Source organism: Rosa chinensis, chromosome 5, assembly GCF_002994745.2.
Source record: "Rosa chinensis cultivar Old Blush chromosome 5, RchiOBHm-V2, whole genome shotgun sequence".
Lineage (NCBI taxonomy): Eukaryota > Viridiplantae > Streptophyta > Magnoliopsida > Rosales > Rosaceae > Rosa > Rosa chinensis.
Window position 1 is genome coordinate 65,846,642 of NC_037092.1, and position 15,730 is coordinate 65,862,371.

The following is a 15,730-nucleotide window of genomic DNA, read 5'->3' on the forward strand; positions in this document are numbered from 1 at the left end:
AGAGAAGATTTCTTGGATTTAGACACATATTGGCTTTGTGACGATAGAATAGATCATCCTAGTCATGATATGATGATTCGTCTACTAAAGACTTCACATGGACATCATTTCTTTCGAGCGAAACGAAGCATGAATAAAAAGTTGATTTCTATACTAAGTGTGACCGACGCAGTTGCCTAGGGCACCGCCTCCGTCCACCACCAGCCTAGGGCTGGCGCAGTCCCTATCCATGATGCCATGGATGGCGTCCATCATGGTGATGGCATCCTAGGTGATGCTATATTCACCAACTTGCTTCAAATAGCGTTTCAGACGCTCAGGCCCAACCAAAATTCTCATTGGTTGCTTCTAAAGCCTCTCGCTCGTTTTACAAAGCCTGTTCCTTAGGAAAATTAGGACTGAGACTGTCCTATGCAAATGATATGAAAATACTCATTATGTTCTTACATAGAATCCGTAGGGATTCTGTGGACTAGTTCAATCAACTTGCAGACGTTTAAATATCTCATGATATTGGTTGATACGCAAACATGCTGGTCACTTGTTTTACCATTGTCCACTTGTAATGCTACTTATGCTACACTCCTGGCAAATATCATATGACAACGGGCTCACTCCCAGGATCATCCTATTCCGTCAATTGGACTTGACGATGCTAGTGAGTTTACATTGAAGACTTTCGATGGTTATTGCATTGGGACTGATGTTGGACATCACATTCCCATGAACATACCCAAATGGTCTCGTGGAAACGACTAATTTGGTAGTCCGGACATTGGTAATGCCCATAAATTTCCTTATATCCGCTTGGGGTGATGCAATATCGCATACAGCTATGCTAATTCGTCTACGACCCACCGCCACTCAATCTACCTCTGCGTTACAGCTAGTGACTAGGTACAAGTATCGTACTTACGCATCTTTAAGTGTGACATTTATGTGCCAATTGCGCCGCCACAGAGCTCTATGATAGGTTTGTACAGAAGAATGGGCAACTACGTTGGATTTGAGACTCCAACAATCGCCCGCCACTTGATGCCCTTGCAAGGTGATCTCATTACCGCTAGATTTGCAGGTTGTTACTTTGATGAGACAGTCTTCCCATCGTTAGGGGGAGATAAGAACACAGATGTTCAGCAGGAACGACAGGAATTGTCGTGGCCTGTCCCCACTATGTCCCATCTTGATCCCTGTTAAAGTGACGAGATCACACAAATTTGCTGCAAACATGCCTGCAAGGATGGACGTCCCTACGAGAGGACGTAGCGCCACCCTACACAGAGGTAGGCATGGTGACAACACCAAAGAGAGTGGCACTCTAGTGTTACGGGCCATGGCCCCAGCTAGGATGCGTGGGAGGCCCGTGCGTTCGAAGGATACTTTGACACATTTCAATCCTTTGATCATCAAGACTCAAAATCCGTCTCATGAGAATCTTCCGGGTTATGGTTATCATTGGGAGACGCCTCAACGTCAGAACCTATTCTTGATAATATAAGAGCTCTATGAAACTTACACTAGTGTACATGAGACGTGGGATAGAAACTCCATCATAATTGATGATGTAGTTGTGCATGAGTTTGTTGAGTCAGATGATATCGAACCACGATCCGTTGATGAATGAATGCCAACGTAGAGAGATTTGGCCTAAATGAAAATATGCGATCGGGGTTAAGTTGGATTCTTTAACCAAGAGGAAGGTTTTTGAGCCAGTGATGCCAACACCTTATAACATAAAACCTATTGACTAATGGGTCTTCGTTAGAAAGCGTGATGAGAAGAAGAGATGGAAATCTCGCCTTATGGCGCAAGGATTCTCACAAAACGCCATGGAATCGACTATGATGAGACATATTCTCTCGTAATGGATGTCAGTGCACTCCACTACCTTGTCAGTTTGGCAGTTTCCGAATAACTGAACATGCAGCTTACAAATGTGGTCACTACGTATCTCTATGGGGATCTAGATATGGAATATACATGAAGGTTCATGGTGAACTTCATTTACCCAAGTCAAGTGGCTCTAGACCACGGAGCGCATTTACAATAAGGTTGGAACGCTCACTAAAGTGACTACTTGATTGGGAAGGGATATGCCCACGCATTTCCATAACAAGTTTCAGATTCTATCGCGGTTCATGTTGGACATGATCTTCATTAGAAGCCCTTAAAGAGTTAAGAGAAACCGCTGAACACTTGAAATCTGAGTTTGAGATGAAGGATTTTGGGAGAACATGATTATGTCTCGGTTTGGAACTTGAGCATTGTGTCGATAGATGGTTAAGCATTTTGACAAGGTCAAGCCTTCAAGCACCCTCATGATTGTTCATAGTCTTAATCCTGAAAAGGATCCTCTTCGTCGAAAGGATAGTGCCGAAGATGTGCTAGAGGCAGAAGTGTCTTACTTAGTACAATAGGCGCATTATTGTACTTAGCTAAATGCACAAGACCGGACATCTCATTTGCAGTAAGCTTGTTAGCTAAGATATAGCTCTGCGCCAATGCGACGCCATTAGGATTGGTGTAAAAGATATCTTCAGTACTTGAGATGTACGATTGATATGAGCTTGTTTTATCCCTATAGAGAGATGATGGATTTAGACCCATCACACACCAGGAACGCCGCCAACACTGGCCTGCGTCCTCTATCCCCATCCCAAAACGACATGTGTTTTGGAAGGTTTTGCTGATGTTGGGTATCTCTCTGACCCATACAAAGGTCATTCCCAAACTGGTTAAGTGTTCACCATGGGTAAAGACCGTGATATCTTGGAGGTCTACAGAACAGACCCTAGTCGCTATATCTTCGAACAATGTAGAGATTATTGCTCTTCACGAAGTAATTCGTGAATGTATATGGATTGGATCCATAGTTACGCATGTTCGAACAATTGTGGTTTGAAGTCTACCACAGATAAGCCTACGAGCATATAGGATAATGCTGCTTGTTTTGAAGTGAGGCTATATCAAAAGCGACCACACCAAGTATAATCAGCAACAACAAACTCTCCTCAAGATCAAAGTGAACTAGGTTCGATCTGAGGACAATATGGCAGACTTGCTCACTAAGTCATTGCCTAAATTCCAGTTTCGAGAAACATGTTGGTAGCATCATTTGCGGAAGTTATCTGAACTCCAATGACCGTAGTTGTCAGGAGGAGATGCAGACATCAGGGGGAGGTGTCTACATGTATGGTCTCGAAACATGAAGGGTGTGTTGTGCTCTTTTTCCCCTTCGATCGAGATTATTTTTGTCCAACTGGGTTTTTGTTACTCAGCAAGGTTTTTAATGAGGCAACGAGAGAAGCACCACGTTTGGGCGACACAAGGGGGAGTGTTCAAGTAAATCCAGAATATGTGTCTAGTCCAAACTCGAGGTTACTTGCTCTAGTTGAAATAGAGTTTATATTAGAGATATTCTCGGAGAATCTTAGGAGATATCCAATCAATGTACGATTATGTTTCCATGTACAACTATATCTCTATGCTTGTAATCCTCTATATAAAAAGGCCCCTATTATCAATGAAAGCACGACTCAATTCTCTCCAAATTCAGTTTTCCTTAAACAATAACAATTTTTGAGTTTTATTATTTCATGGTGAAACGCAAAAACATGGTAAAGTATGGGTGGCCGAAACTCAACTCAAATGTTAATCTTAGCCCAATAACAGTAATAATAAGACAGACAATATCCAAGCCCAATATCTTTTTGCTTGGTCAAAATCAAAGCCCAATTTCCTTTAATTCCACATAAACGTTTTAGCTGACAGATCCTCAAATATTAATACGGTTACCATATAGTCGTAACCCTCAAATAGCATACCTCTTCTATAATGAATTGACCGAGTGAAGGTGACTGGTATAGAGCACAAAATACAAACCCAGTTCTTGTTTGGCATCACACACACTTGTGTATTCTCATAAGTCTTAACACCCAAGTAAGACTGTGAGGAAGGATCAGGTAATCAACCCAATTCGGTTTTCTTGAATTTCTATTCATTGTTCTTATCCACATTTCGGTTCTGCTTGGGATGAACTTGACTCGCTCTGTTTTGCCATTTAATATAAATCGGGTCTTGCCATTGTTAATGGGGTAGCATTATCCGCTATGTTTTTACACCTTCATATCAATCTTATCTGCATCTTGTGGGTGGCTGGAAACATTTTGTTGACTATAGATTGTTCGTGCTCTATCGAAATTGAAGCCCACCAGGTGTTCGATATAATGCCTCTTACAACTGACTTATGTGGAAACAAATGCACGTGTGATGCTGAACCATTCTTTGAACTGGTAAGGGGAAAAGTTGGACTTCTTTCACTCATCTTTGTGGAGTTGTACGATTGAGTTTGACATTAACTATGCCTCTAGTGTGTTATAAAGTAATTTTCGTCAGGAACAACTTAGCCCCAAATGTAATTCACGGGATTCTGAGAATTGCGTGCAAGTATGTTAATTGATGTAGGTCAAAATTATAACCATCAAATCTGGATAAATGTTAACTGTCAGCTAGCTAAATTGGTTGAATGGTGCATGTTCGAGCTTGGTCGTCTTTTTCTGTAGTACTGGTTTTGTCACTGGGGAATTGAATTTCCTAGTGACTTTATGATGGTTGTAGTTTGGTCAACATGAAATTTCCTTGTCCTTAGACATATGTGCTTCTGCATCGGTTTGATTTCTTAGCATATGTATGTTGACAAACTATATATATGGATTGTTATACGGAGGAATGTAGAAAATCCTGTTTACCCTAAAAAGGGAATTTAGGTAATAATGGTTGTAAAATGTTGAAAAGAAATCCTTCAATCTCCCATATATGAATTGCGTGCATATTGTACTTATGGGCATATTGTACTTATGGACCATATATGAATCAACAGTTTTGAGTTCATACTTTAAATGCTTAGTAAAGTTTCTTCATAAACACGCGTATGGGTGTATATGCTTGTACTAGTACATAAAATTATTATAGACATAATTCATTTCACCTTTACATGCATGTTGTTTAGCATCCATGTTAAAATCCCTTATAAGGCTGCATGGAACTGATTTGGAGTATGCTGTGTAATCTTTTTAGAATGTTGGTTAATCAGTTAATATGACTAGATATATTTCTTTGTTCTTTACCTCTTACTTAATTTTGAAAGTGAAGACAATTCTTTGAAGTTATATGTTGTTGAACATTATGGCATTATGCTCGGTAGCAAGCAGTACATTGTTTACTTATTGATTAATTTCAGTAATTAGCTCTCATAGGTTGGTTCACAATTTGACAAACCGACTCTTTATCTTACTCGTCCAAGCGTTGGTGGAATTTGATAGTCATATATCTTAATGTTACAGATGTGAGCAAGCATTCCTGGAAGAGTAGATTATTAGAAGACATTGAAAGTTGGGCTCTACATTAATTTTGTCAAAACCTATATTTGTTAAGTCGAGGACAGCACTATTTTTATTTTGTTTGGGATACTAATTGACAGACGAATTGTAGAGACCTCTGTAACTATGCTCATTCGGAATTTAGTCCTCGGCAGACTACCTTCTCTGAGAGGATTTTCATCAGCAGCAGCTACTTTTCTTAAAACTGGAGATATATTAAAACAAGCTAGAATTTTCACAAGTGAAGATGTCTTAGAGTACTCTAAAGTGAGTCATGACTCTAATCCTCTGCATTTTGATTCTGAGTCTGCTCGAAATGCTGGATTTGAAGACCGAGTAGTTCATGGGATGCTTGTTGCTGCACTGTTTCCCAAGATCATATCTTCTAATTTTGTAAGTCATTTGTTTTATGTTTTCAGCATGGCTCTTCTGATGAAACATTTCCCATACTTGTGGTTGTCTAATTTCTTGGTATTTGTATGGTATGTGTAGCCTGGGGCTATATACATATCCCAAAGTCTGCATTTTAGGTTGCCGGTCTATATTGGAGAAGAGATAGTTGGTGAGGTACAAGCAACTAACATAAGAGAGCAAAAGAACAGATACTTGTAAGCTACATTATCATTTGCCAAACAGTTTTTGTGCAGTGTCTTGACAAGTTTACATATAGCAAAACTTGGACTCATTCTGGGTGTTTGCTTGTTTGATATAGAGCTAAATTCAAGACAGCATGCTATAAGGATGGTTCTGTTGTTATCGATGGTGAGGCTATGGTCATCTTACCTTCACTCGCTATGGAACAAGTGACTACTTCAGTATGACAGAGAACTGGTTCCCAGGGTTTGACATTGACCCGAAATGCAATTAGACAGAGCATCTTGAACCTAGCATGTATTGATTAACATTATATACCCTATCCTCCTATAGACTCACAAAAGCGATTCGATATTTTTTGATTGCATAGATTTAACGTGCTGAGTGCATTTTGTCCGACTTCTCCTTCGCTTTATCTAATATAACTTGCTGTAGATGCAAAATGTCGACTTGGAGAGGTGGATGCAATAGAATGGCCTCGAGTTGTTTAAGGACTTGCAGTACCAGCCGTTCAGTGTAGAAAGTTGAGTTTTTAGTTCAGAGTTTGAACATTTTTTCTTACCATTTGGCTTCGTTATACCAGAAAAAGAATTAAATGGTCTAATTATAATCTAACCATAACATCTGCAGCAAGTCCACAACCCAGAACAGATGAAGCACATACGTCTCTAAGCCCAGATGGCCATACCAGTCTCTGTCTGCTTTTCAGTTGAGAAAATATTTCACTAGAACGTTGGCTATTTGTAATATAATAGACCTAGAATCCATTCAAACCAAGGACAGACAAATATGGGAATGTGAACCCATTGATAAAAACACGGCTCGATTCAAGTTCATATGAAGGCGATAACAAAACAGTAGTACAACTTTAATAGCTATTAGGAAAATGTAAACTTTCTAGGTAATTAACTTTAAAAAGTTGGACAGGATAGGTCTGAAATGAAATTCCACAGGTCTACCATCGCCTCAATCGGGATCATAATCATATCCAGAATCAGAATCATCATAACAACCGCGTTTACCAGGCTGATCATAATTGTAATAAAATCTGTACTGGAACCTGACCATTCATTATTATAATTGGAATAAAATATGAGAAGCATGCTTTCATATATCACAATCACAGCATTGAAACAGTTACAATATCTGACATCCTGAAACCAACGAGGCGAAAACCATTCATGTATTTGGCCATTAGGCATTTTCACAGTAGAATGTAGAACAGAAGAATATTATGGCTGAGTTTATTTGCAATACAATACAAGAATCTGCAAAAAGGAAAAGAACAAAATATAGATAGTGAGTGAGCTTTTAACCCCCTTTGATCTTGATAAGATCTTTCAAACATGTTATATTGTGCAATCATTACCAACTGGATAGAATCTACAAGAACTATTCATAATTTTTTAGGAGACTAACTATTCATGATGGAAGAATGATGTTCATAAATTTCCTTTTGGCAAATGCCAACCACCACTTATTAGGAGTCCCATTCGATTTATAAGCAACACTCAACAATCTCCCACTTGCTTCCTCCCTTATCTGCCTCAAATAATTCCTGAGCAATTCTGCATCCAAAGATAAAAACAAAAATTTCAAAATCATCATATTGGAGTGAGGATCATAATGGAGATAACAAACCCAAATGCAAAAAATATGGTTGTCGAATCTCAACAGTGCTGTACAGATGACTTACTAAGATTGTTGTGAAACTAAAAAATATAATAATGAATGTACAATTATCAGGAACCACTTCCTCTGCAGAAGTATGAACTCTTGCAGAATTGACAGTCTAATATAGAGTTAAAGTAAAACAAATAAGACCCCATGTGTATGGGAGAAAATATGGAAGTTAGACATTGAGTTGAGGAATGCCACTCCAAAGAGCAAACCTAAAGAACTATAGTATGATTGTTTTAACAATTATTATGATTGTTTTAACAATTATATTCCGATGATATTTCATAGGGGATTACATGTTAGTTGTTAACAAATCAAGTTAATAATCACGGAGACAAATGTGAAATTTTCAACTAAAGCATCCAACCGTGGAGTCTATTCCATTATGGAATAGATGATTCAGACCAAAGGTGGACAATTTAAGACCATATATACGAAAGATAAAGGCATATCCCATGACCTATGTGAAAACAGGAAGAATAAGTGAATTGCAAGAGTAAGTGAGAAATGAAGAATTCCTCATTTAAGTAGTAAATGCAAATCCATTCAGCAGGTAACAAATTGAGGAACTAAATAACATATAATTCAAAATATTTTCTGAATTGAACTGTACTTGGAAGGAGAAAAAAAAAAAAAAAAAGGGACAAGTCAGCTAGAACCTTAATCAACAAATACAAGAAAAAACAAAATTTACTATCAAACTCTACAAGATAACTGCATTTCTCAACACTTCACAAAAGCAGCTCCCTACACTAGAAAAAGGCAAGCAAAGACAAAATGAAACTTCACCTGCTTCCTCGTCAGATTGAGGGACAGGAAAAAGGCCTGGCAAAGGGAAACCTGGCTCCCCAGGCACAGGGACTTTTTCGAGACCTAGATTAATAATGGCTTTGGTACCTTCAGCCAAAGTTCTGCGACCTTCCAGCCTCTTCAAAGCCACATTAATGTAGAATGTCAGATAAATGAGAAGCTTATCAGCCGAGCTCTTGACATCAAAGTTTCTAAAGAAGACATTAGCGCGAAAGAATGTAATTGCTTCATCAACAATATCAGTCCTATCTGCACAAAAGAAGATTCTTCACTCCCCACATTGACGAAAAATAACAGAATGCAAACAACTTTGAAAACAGCCAGCATGCGGTTTTGAAAATAACCTAGATCTGAAACTGGAGCAGGACCCTTTATGTGGCTTTTCAAAGGCAGCAGAGGGAACCCACAAGCTTTAGTAATTCCTTCGTCATCTACAAAACTAGAGTGATAAACCTGCCACACACGATTGTCAGGTGTTTATAAACTTGAAAAAAATTAACAAGTTTCACTAAACAAAGCTTATCCTTATGTACAACTCAACTAGAAACACAATGTAAAAAAAAAAAAGCAGGAAAATTTGATTATGAACAAAAGCCAATGTTCCTCATAAAAGATCAAAGTAGGAAAAGCTTGATCTCTTACCATCTTCTAGAATAAAAAGAAAGTCGTATCACCCCAAATTCAAGCTCAAAATCAAACCCTTCTCCAAAATCGATTGGGACTCTGCAGAGGACATGAAACAATGCAAATACTATGAGAGCCTTTCCTTCCTTTCGTTAAAGAAAATGGTGCCCAGAAGAACCCAAAACCCAATTCGATCAATGAATCAATTCTACAATGCATCAGGTGAAAATATTACCATGAAAAGAAAGCAAATTTTAGCCTTATGATGAAGGATTGACTGGCATTGAAAGAGAAGGAATTACCCAGAGAACAAAAAACAGAGATGAAAATAAATATTGGGTAATAAATAGAGTACCTGATGTAATAAAGCAGCCGAGGAGGTTTGGAAATGGTTGAGCTTCAGAGATGAGATCATGAGAAAGACAGAGCCTTCGCTATTGCGATTGGTATCAGTGGGTTGAAAGAGTCGGATCATATACAGAAGCCTCACCGAAGAGAGCAACACCCCCTCCAATCTCAACCGTTCAAATTGCGTGCACGTTTAATGCAGCAGCTATAAGTTGTTGGAAAAAAATATATATATATATATATATATATATACACACACACACACAGATCCTATCCAGAACGGAGCTCCGCTTTGAAAATGAACGTGTGAAGTTCGAGTTTTGGTCACTTTTCAGTCGCATATCCACATCTCGACCGTTCAGTTTTTAGGTACTAGTGTATAGATCATCTCTGCAAATTTTCAGCCAAATTGATGATCGTTAATATATGTAACTCGCTTAAACCAATGGACGGACTGAATCTGTCAACCTGAACCGTACTAGCTTTAAGGAAGTTATCATGCCTTAATGATCATCATTTTGGCTGAAAATTTGCACAGATGATCTATACACTAGTACCTAAAAACTGAACGGTCGAGATGTGGATATGCGACTGAAAAGTGACCCAAAACTTGAACTTCACACGTTAATTTCAAAGCGGAGCTCCGCTCTGGATAGGATATGTATGTGTGTGTGTGTGTATATATATATATATATATATATATATACGGGGCGGTTTCAAAGAGGACGTCCGCACTGTTGTTAAAGTGCGGACGTCGACTCTGCAGCTCGGCTCGGGCCGCGACGGAGAGGCGGGGCTTGCCGAACGGACCGGCCTGCAGTCGGTGGAGTCTCCGGCGACGTGGTTGCAGGGCTTCCCACAAACCTGCAGTTGCAGGTGAGGTCGTTGCCCAGAAACCTGCAACTCCGACCTCCTTCGACCTCGAACGCTGCCCAGAACCGTCCGGGATGCCTCCGGCCTCGGTCCGCCAAGCCCCGAGCCTCCGTGGCAGCCTGGAACGCCGCTGCTGCGTCGCCGTCCGCTTTGGAACGGGCCTATATATATATATATATATATATATATAGTTTGTTAATTCTAGATGACCATGTAACTCCCTTAACCCACCATGATGTCAGTAAGATTTGAACTCATAACCTCCACAGTATTAGTTAAGGTAGCTAACCATAAGGCCACAGCAACCAACAAAAAAAATCCTCTTTGGAAGCCTAAGACTATGTCCAACTCTCTTTGCCAAGTCTCCATAGTAGTTTAATGGCACGTTTACTTACTTGAAATGGAAAATAATTATGAATCGGAGACAACTAGAATAGGAGAATAAAGGAATCGGTATTGATTCCGGAGGAGTTGATTCCTAAACTCATCTCCCCCATTTGTAATCAAATTCCTGAGTATTCAGGAATCGATTCCTTATAAAGAGATGGGACATACATCCATTTTTATTCTTTCATGTGTTAGTAAACGCATGATTACTTTTATCTGAAATCATTCCGATTCCTTTATGTGTTAGTAAATATAGGAATAGTTTTACCCCATAATCATTCCATCCTACTCCAAGTAAGTAAACGTGCTCTAAGAGTCTTGCCAATTGAACAACAATTATGAGTAGTGGTTTAAGAGTATATTTAAATCTGTCTTTTATGTCTATTTAATAAGTATTTAAGGGACTTATTATTATTTTCTCTATTTGCATCTAAGTTCCTCTAATTGTACACCAATTGAGGTTTGCTACTAGATTACTTTTCAAAGGGAGGTAGGTAGTGAGGATTTGTTTTCTTGTTTTTAAGCTCAATAAGTGAGTGCATTTGTTAACAGTGAATGTTACTTGTCATTGGCTTGGCGGCTTGTGTCATTTATGATTTTGGTATAAGACAACATCTGATGTATGTGCTTTTTGGCCATGAACAAGTAATGGAATTGTCTATTTTTCAAAAAAGGTTTTATTATTATTAAGTCTTTTTTTTCCTACTGATTTGGGTCAAATATGATTTATGTGTGCCTGACTCAAATATGATTTCTTCTTCTTATTGTAATAGGATACGTAAAATATTCTAGGTCTCCTAATTTATATTTGGTTAGAATACCTTATATTGCAAAGACATGTATAAAGAGATCGCTATTTTCAATGAAAGAATATAAGTATTTTTTCCAAATTCTCTTATTCTAAGACACTTTTTTTTTCCCTTTAAAAAAAAAATAATTTTTTTTGCTAGATATTCTAAAACACTTTATTACATCAAAATCCAAAGCCCTGAATCCAAAGCAAAATTGGGATTTAAGGTTTATGTGAAGTATAACGCCATTGAACATGGCAGAGGACGGCGGCGGCTGTAAGCGAGCTCACACCGAGTTCCACGACGGCGACATCATTTCAGAGATTCTGGCGAGGCTACCGGTCAAATCTCTGATGCGATTCCGGTGCGTATCCAAGTCGTGGAGTGCTCTGATCTCCGATCCTTTCTTCACAAAGAAGCACTTAAGCTACACAGAAACGGGCATCACTGAGAACAGCTCCAGGCTCCTTTATTCACTGGACCCTCCACAATCCCTAGACTACGAAGCATTGAAGGATTTGAAGGATCATAGGGATGGTTATTTTGCCAACAGAGAGCTTGATCTGCCGGTAATGATCCCGGGCTCATCCAATCGTTATAAAAGGATCGTTGGTTGTTGCAATGGGTTAATATGTATTTTAGTTGAACAAGTCGACTTTATGTTATGGAATCCATGTACTAGATACTCCAACCGTCCAACGTGTTACCAAGAACAAAATTCCCTTCCTATTTTCCAAAATTTAATAGTCGGCACGTGTTTTGTGGGTTCGGTTATGATTCTGCTACCGATGATTACAAGGTAATAATGGGGACTAGAAACTGCAAACAAATTCAGATTTTCACTCTAAAAACGAGTTCATGGAAGGTGCTCCCCTTAACCAATGCTCTTGACATGTCAGGTAAGGGGTTGTTATTGAATGGATCTTTGCACTGGTTGGCTGAACCCCAGCCAAATGCAGGGAATCGCCAAACAATATTGTCTTTTGATTTGGTGGAGGAGAAGTTTCGTGAGATGATTCCATTACCTCATCATGATGCTTACTTTCGGGGTATGACGATTCTTAGAAATTATCTTTGTGTGTTTGAAGTCTCAGTTGGCCGGGATGGTGTTAACACAATATGGATGATGAAGCAGTATGGGGTCAAGCAATCTTGGACTCAAGTTATAAGGTGTCCTACAAAGGTTATTCCTGAAGGGTACATAATTGTGTTCATGCAGCCTATTTGTATTCTAGAGAATGGAGAACTTTTGGTTAATGATCGGCGTGCAGGTTTCTTGGTGTTATATGATCCAAAGGAAAATACATTCAAGAATGTTACCAAGACTCATGATCAATTGCGTTGTGGAGCTCTAGTTTACAGAGAGACTTTAGTTTCACCAGTAACCGGCAGTGTTGTAGACATCTGAAGTCACTGTTGTGGTGAGTCTTTTCTTTGCTTTCTCTGTCTAGTATGTTTATTCCTTATGCAATGCGTCTGAAGTAGGATAATGGCTGGTGGATTACATTTGCAAGTAGTTTAATGCAACTCTTCACACTACAAAATTCCTTTGATTATTTTGATGGTAATGGGCTGAGAGATTTACTATGGAATGTGACTGATTCGCTGATATTTCTGAAGCTGCACAGGCTGCGTAGAAAACAAAAAACAACCACAATTTATTTAGTACTGAAGAACTATATGAAATATGGTTGTCCCCAGCTGAATTTAACAACTTTTTTAGATTGCTACTACCCTGTGTCATGCATTTGTGTCATTTGCCTATGCCTTTGCTTGATTGTGACCAAACCACTTTCTTCAGCTTCCGTCTTGGTGCAACTATTCTTGTTTTTTTTTTTTTTTTTCAATTTTTTTCTTTCAGTTTAATACGCAATGATAAATGGATAATAGGATTGAAGAACTAATTTAAGTATTCAATAATATTTGTACTATTTGGTTCAAATGGATACATTTTGGGAATCTAAATATCATTGATGGCGAGCTGTAATCCTTTCAGTTTCCAGTTCAGTGCTGTTGGAGCAATTTTAATTTTACAAGTTACATGTGAGTTATAAATCTTTCAGCCATCTGTTATTTTAATTCTACTGGAATTGGAGTTTGAGCTTGTAATCATGTCGGTAAATGGATATTCATTCTGGTACCTAATCTCACTTCTGAAATAATTTAGAACGGCAAAAGTTTAGTAGTCTGTAAGCATAGTTTGAGGTGCGGGGTCTCACTCTCACAAAAGTTAAAAGATCCAGCCTTGGACTGCTTATGGTGAAGTCACTTTTGTTATGCCCAATTGCCTATTGTCTTTTCTTATGGTGTGTTTTGGTGGATCAGATTTAAAACCTACAGCCTTTAAAGGTTTAACCATTCAAAAAAAAAAAAAAACAGTTTAACCATTCCAGCGATTCTTATGTTAAACTCATACGCCCATCTTTACACCTGCCATCTTTCTTTCTTTTTGTTCTTTTTTTTGTTTTGTTTTTGTTTACCCGAGTAAAGGTATCATGTAAGCTTGATTGTTTTGTTTTTAATTTTCATGGTATTAGGCTTGAGACCAGGATATAACTTTCCATAAGTTATGATTTTCTATTTGAATGAGTTAAATGCTTGGTGATTACTATTACTATAGATATGCATGACACTTGGTATTTTGGTAAACAGAGAAATCAAGAAGCCAAGCAACCCAGTATCAAGTCAAGGTGGGAGTCTGGATGTAGAGGCATGCATTTCTTAGCTTGAACACAAGTTCTAAAATCCTAGCTGATAGAGTAGCAGATCCTCAGTTAGCTTGAGTTTTCAGAGCTATGTTTCCTTATGACATGTTTAAACTATGTGTTGTAATAAATCTATGATTTGGCTGTTTATGTAGAGCCTTGTGTCTGATTGTCAACCCAAAACTTGATCTAATGCGGTACTTTTAGAGCTCCGGAAGTGGAATGTTTGATGACCAATGGTTGGTCGCTATGGATCTTGAATACGAATGAAAATGAACTGACGCATACAGTGGGGAAATGCAAATGTTTTGGATGAGTCTGATTGTTAAGTTCCCTTATCGGGAGAATGAATGATTAATGTACCGACTACAACTCTCCAAGCTAATACCACCTCATTCTATGGGTAAAACTATGGTATGTTAATATTTCTCATACATCAACTATTTTTATCACTTTAGGGACTCATGTTAGCACTTTGAGGGCTAATATTACTATTTTGAGGACTCATATGGTAAACTAAGAAAATTTACCACTTTAAGGACTCATGTTACCACTTTGAGGACTAATATTACTATTTTGAGGACTCATATGGTAACTAAGAAAATTTACCACTTTAAGGACTCATATTACTACTTTGAGGACTAATATTATTATTTTGAGGACTCATTTTATCACTTTTAAGGCAATTGTATGCATGTCATACGTTAACACATTGAAGAATTTTCTCTCATTCTACATCTATTGGCTCACTTAATCTTTCTGTTTTTTTTTCTAGTTGAATAACGTTGCAGCTCTCATAATGATTATGCACATTGGAAATGCAACCAAAGATATTTTTTTGGGTTGACAAATTATAACTCCACAGACATTTTTTTTTATCACACTCCACCGACACTTTTATCACACTCAACCAACACTTTTATCACACACCACCGACAATTTTTTTTTAAAAGAATGAAAAGCCCAACAACAAGTTTGGACGAACCAGGTCACTCACACACTATTCAATCTAACGGTTATTGTGAATGTAATCTCATCTAAATTTTTAGATAAGATTACGAAGAACGAATTGTTGACACGTGTCCTTATCAAATTATCATAATCTGTATGAAAAAAATTAATAAATAGACCTGATCTTTGCACTCCATACACACACAATCTGAGCTTAACAAACCTTCACCTTTTTCTTATCTCTAGCATTACACATTTCCTCAATTTCCCTCATCTCAATGAATAGGTTGTGGGGTCAAATTCGACGGTCTAGGGATGAAGATGATGAAGAGATGATGGCCACCAACGCCATTGTGATCACAGTAGTTGGTGAATCTACAAATCAAACTCGAAGGAGCGGTTCTCATCCAGGTCGTGCACCAAACAAGGAGAGACTTAGAGAAGAAATGGGCAAAAATTTGATGGCAAACTACTTTGTCGAACATCCAGTGTTCAAAGATTGGGAGTACCAATCGAACACGTTACAGGATGAGCCACAATGTCTTCCAGCGTATATTTACTGACCTCTATCAATATGACTTTTTCCAGA

The 15,730-nt window shown here is 38.3% G+C and overlaps 2 protein-coding genes across 11 annotated transcripts; one reads left to right on the top strand and one right to left on the bottom strand.

Moving 5' to 3' along the window:
* The first annotated feature begins 3,790 nt into the window (after positions 1–3,790).
* Positions 3,791–6,373, top strand: LOC112167520 ((R)-specific enoyl-CoA hydratase). 8 transcript variants are annotated; one of them, XM_040505390.1, is made up of 5 exons: positions 3,792–3,962; positions 4,180–4,292; positions 5,480–5,771; positions 5,871–5,986; positions 6,091–6,373. In XM_040505390.1, exons 3-5 carry the CDS (start codon positions 5,505–5,507, stop codon positions 6,197–6,199), a joined length of 492 nt encoding a protein of 163 aa, XP_040361324.1. In that variant the 5' UTR covers positions 3,792–3,962; positions 4,180–4,292; positions 5,480–5,504; the 3' UTR covers positions 6,200–6,373. The 8 variants fall into 8 exon arrangements, with proteins under 8 accessions (XP_024160317.1, XP_040361324.1, XP_024160316.1 ...); XM_024304548.2 differs by having other exon boundaries at positions 5,491–5,771; XM_040505391.1 differs by having other exon boundaries at positions 4,207–4,292; positions 5,491–5,771.
* A 685-nt stretch (positions 6,374–7,058) lies between these two features.
* Positions 7,059–9,572, bottom strand: LOC112167519 (actin-related protein 2/3 complex subunit 3). Of its 3 annotated transcripts, XM_040506662.1 has the most exons (6): positions 9,442–9,572; positions 9,105–9,185; positions 8,807–8,915; positions 8,442–8,711; positions 7,392–7,540; positions 7,059–7,240 (listed from the first exon to the last, which is right to left on the bottom strand). In XM_040506662.1, exons 2-5 carry the CDS (start codon positions 9,105–9,107, stop codon positions 7,395–7,397), a joined length of 528 nt encoding a protein of 175 aa, XP_040362596.1. In that variant the 5' UTR covers positions 9,108–9,185; positions 9,442–9,572; the 3' UTR covers positions 7,059–7,240; positions 7,392–7,394. The 3 variants fall into 3 exon arrangements, with proteins under 3 accessions (XP_040362596.1, XP_024160309.1, XP_024160310.1); XM_024304541.2 differs by having other exon boundaries at positions 7,138–7,540; positions 9,442–9,569; XM_024304542.2 differs by lacking the exon at positions 9,442–9,572 and adding an exon at positions 9,322–9,380 and having other exon boundaries at positions 7,138–7,540.
* Positions 9,573–15,730: the final 6,158 nt, after the last annotated feature.

Coding starts and splice junctions, on each gene's coding strand:
- LOC112167520 (XM_024304549.2), top strand. CDS start 5,505: ATGCTCATTCGGAATTTAGTCCTCGGCAGACTACCTTCTCTGAGAGGA. Junction 5,772..5,870: donor AGATCATATCTTCTAATTTT/GTAAGTCATTTG, acceptor TGGTATGTGTAG/CCTGGGGCTATATACATATC. Junction 5,987..6,090: donor GAGCAAAAGAACAGATACTT/GTAAGCTACATT, acceptor TGTTTGATATAG/AGCTAAATTCAAGACAGCAT.
- LOC112167519 (XM_040506662.1), bottom strand. Junction 8,712..8,806: donor TGCTCCAGTTTCAGATCTAG/GTTATTTTCAAA, acceptor TCTTTTGTGCAG/ATAGGACTGATATTGTTGAT. Junction 7,541..8,441: donor TCAATCTGACGAGGAAGCAG/GTGAAGTTTCAT, acceptor CTTTGGATGCAG/AATTGCTCAGGAATTATTTG.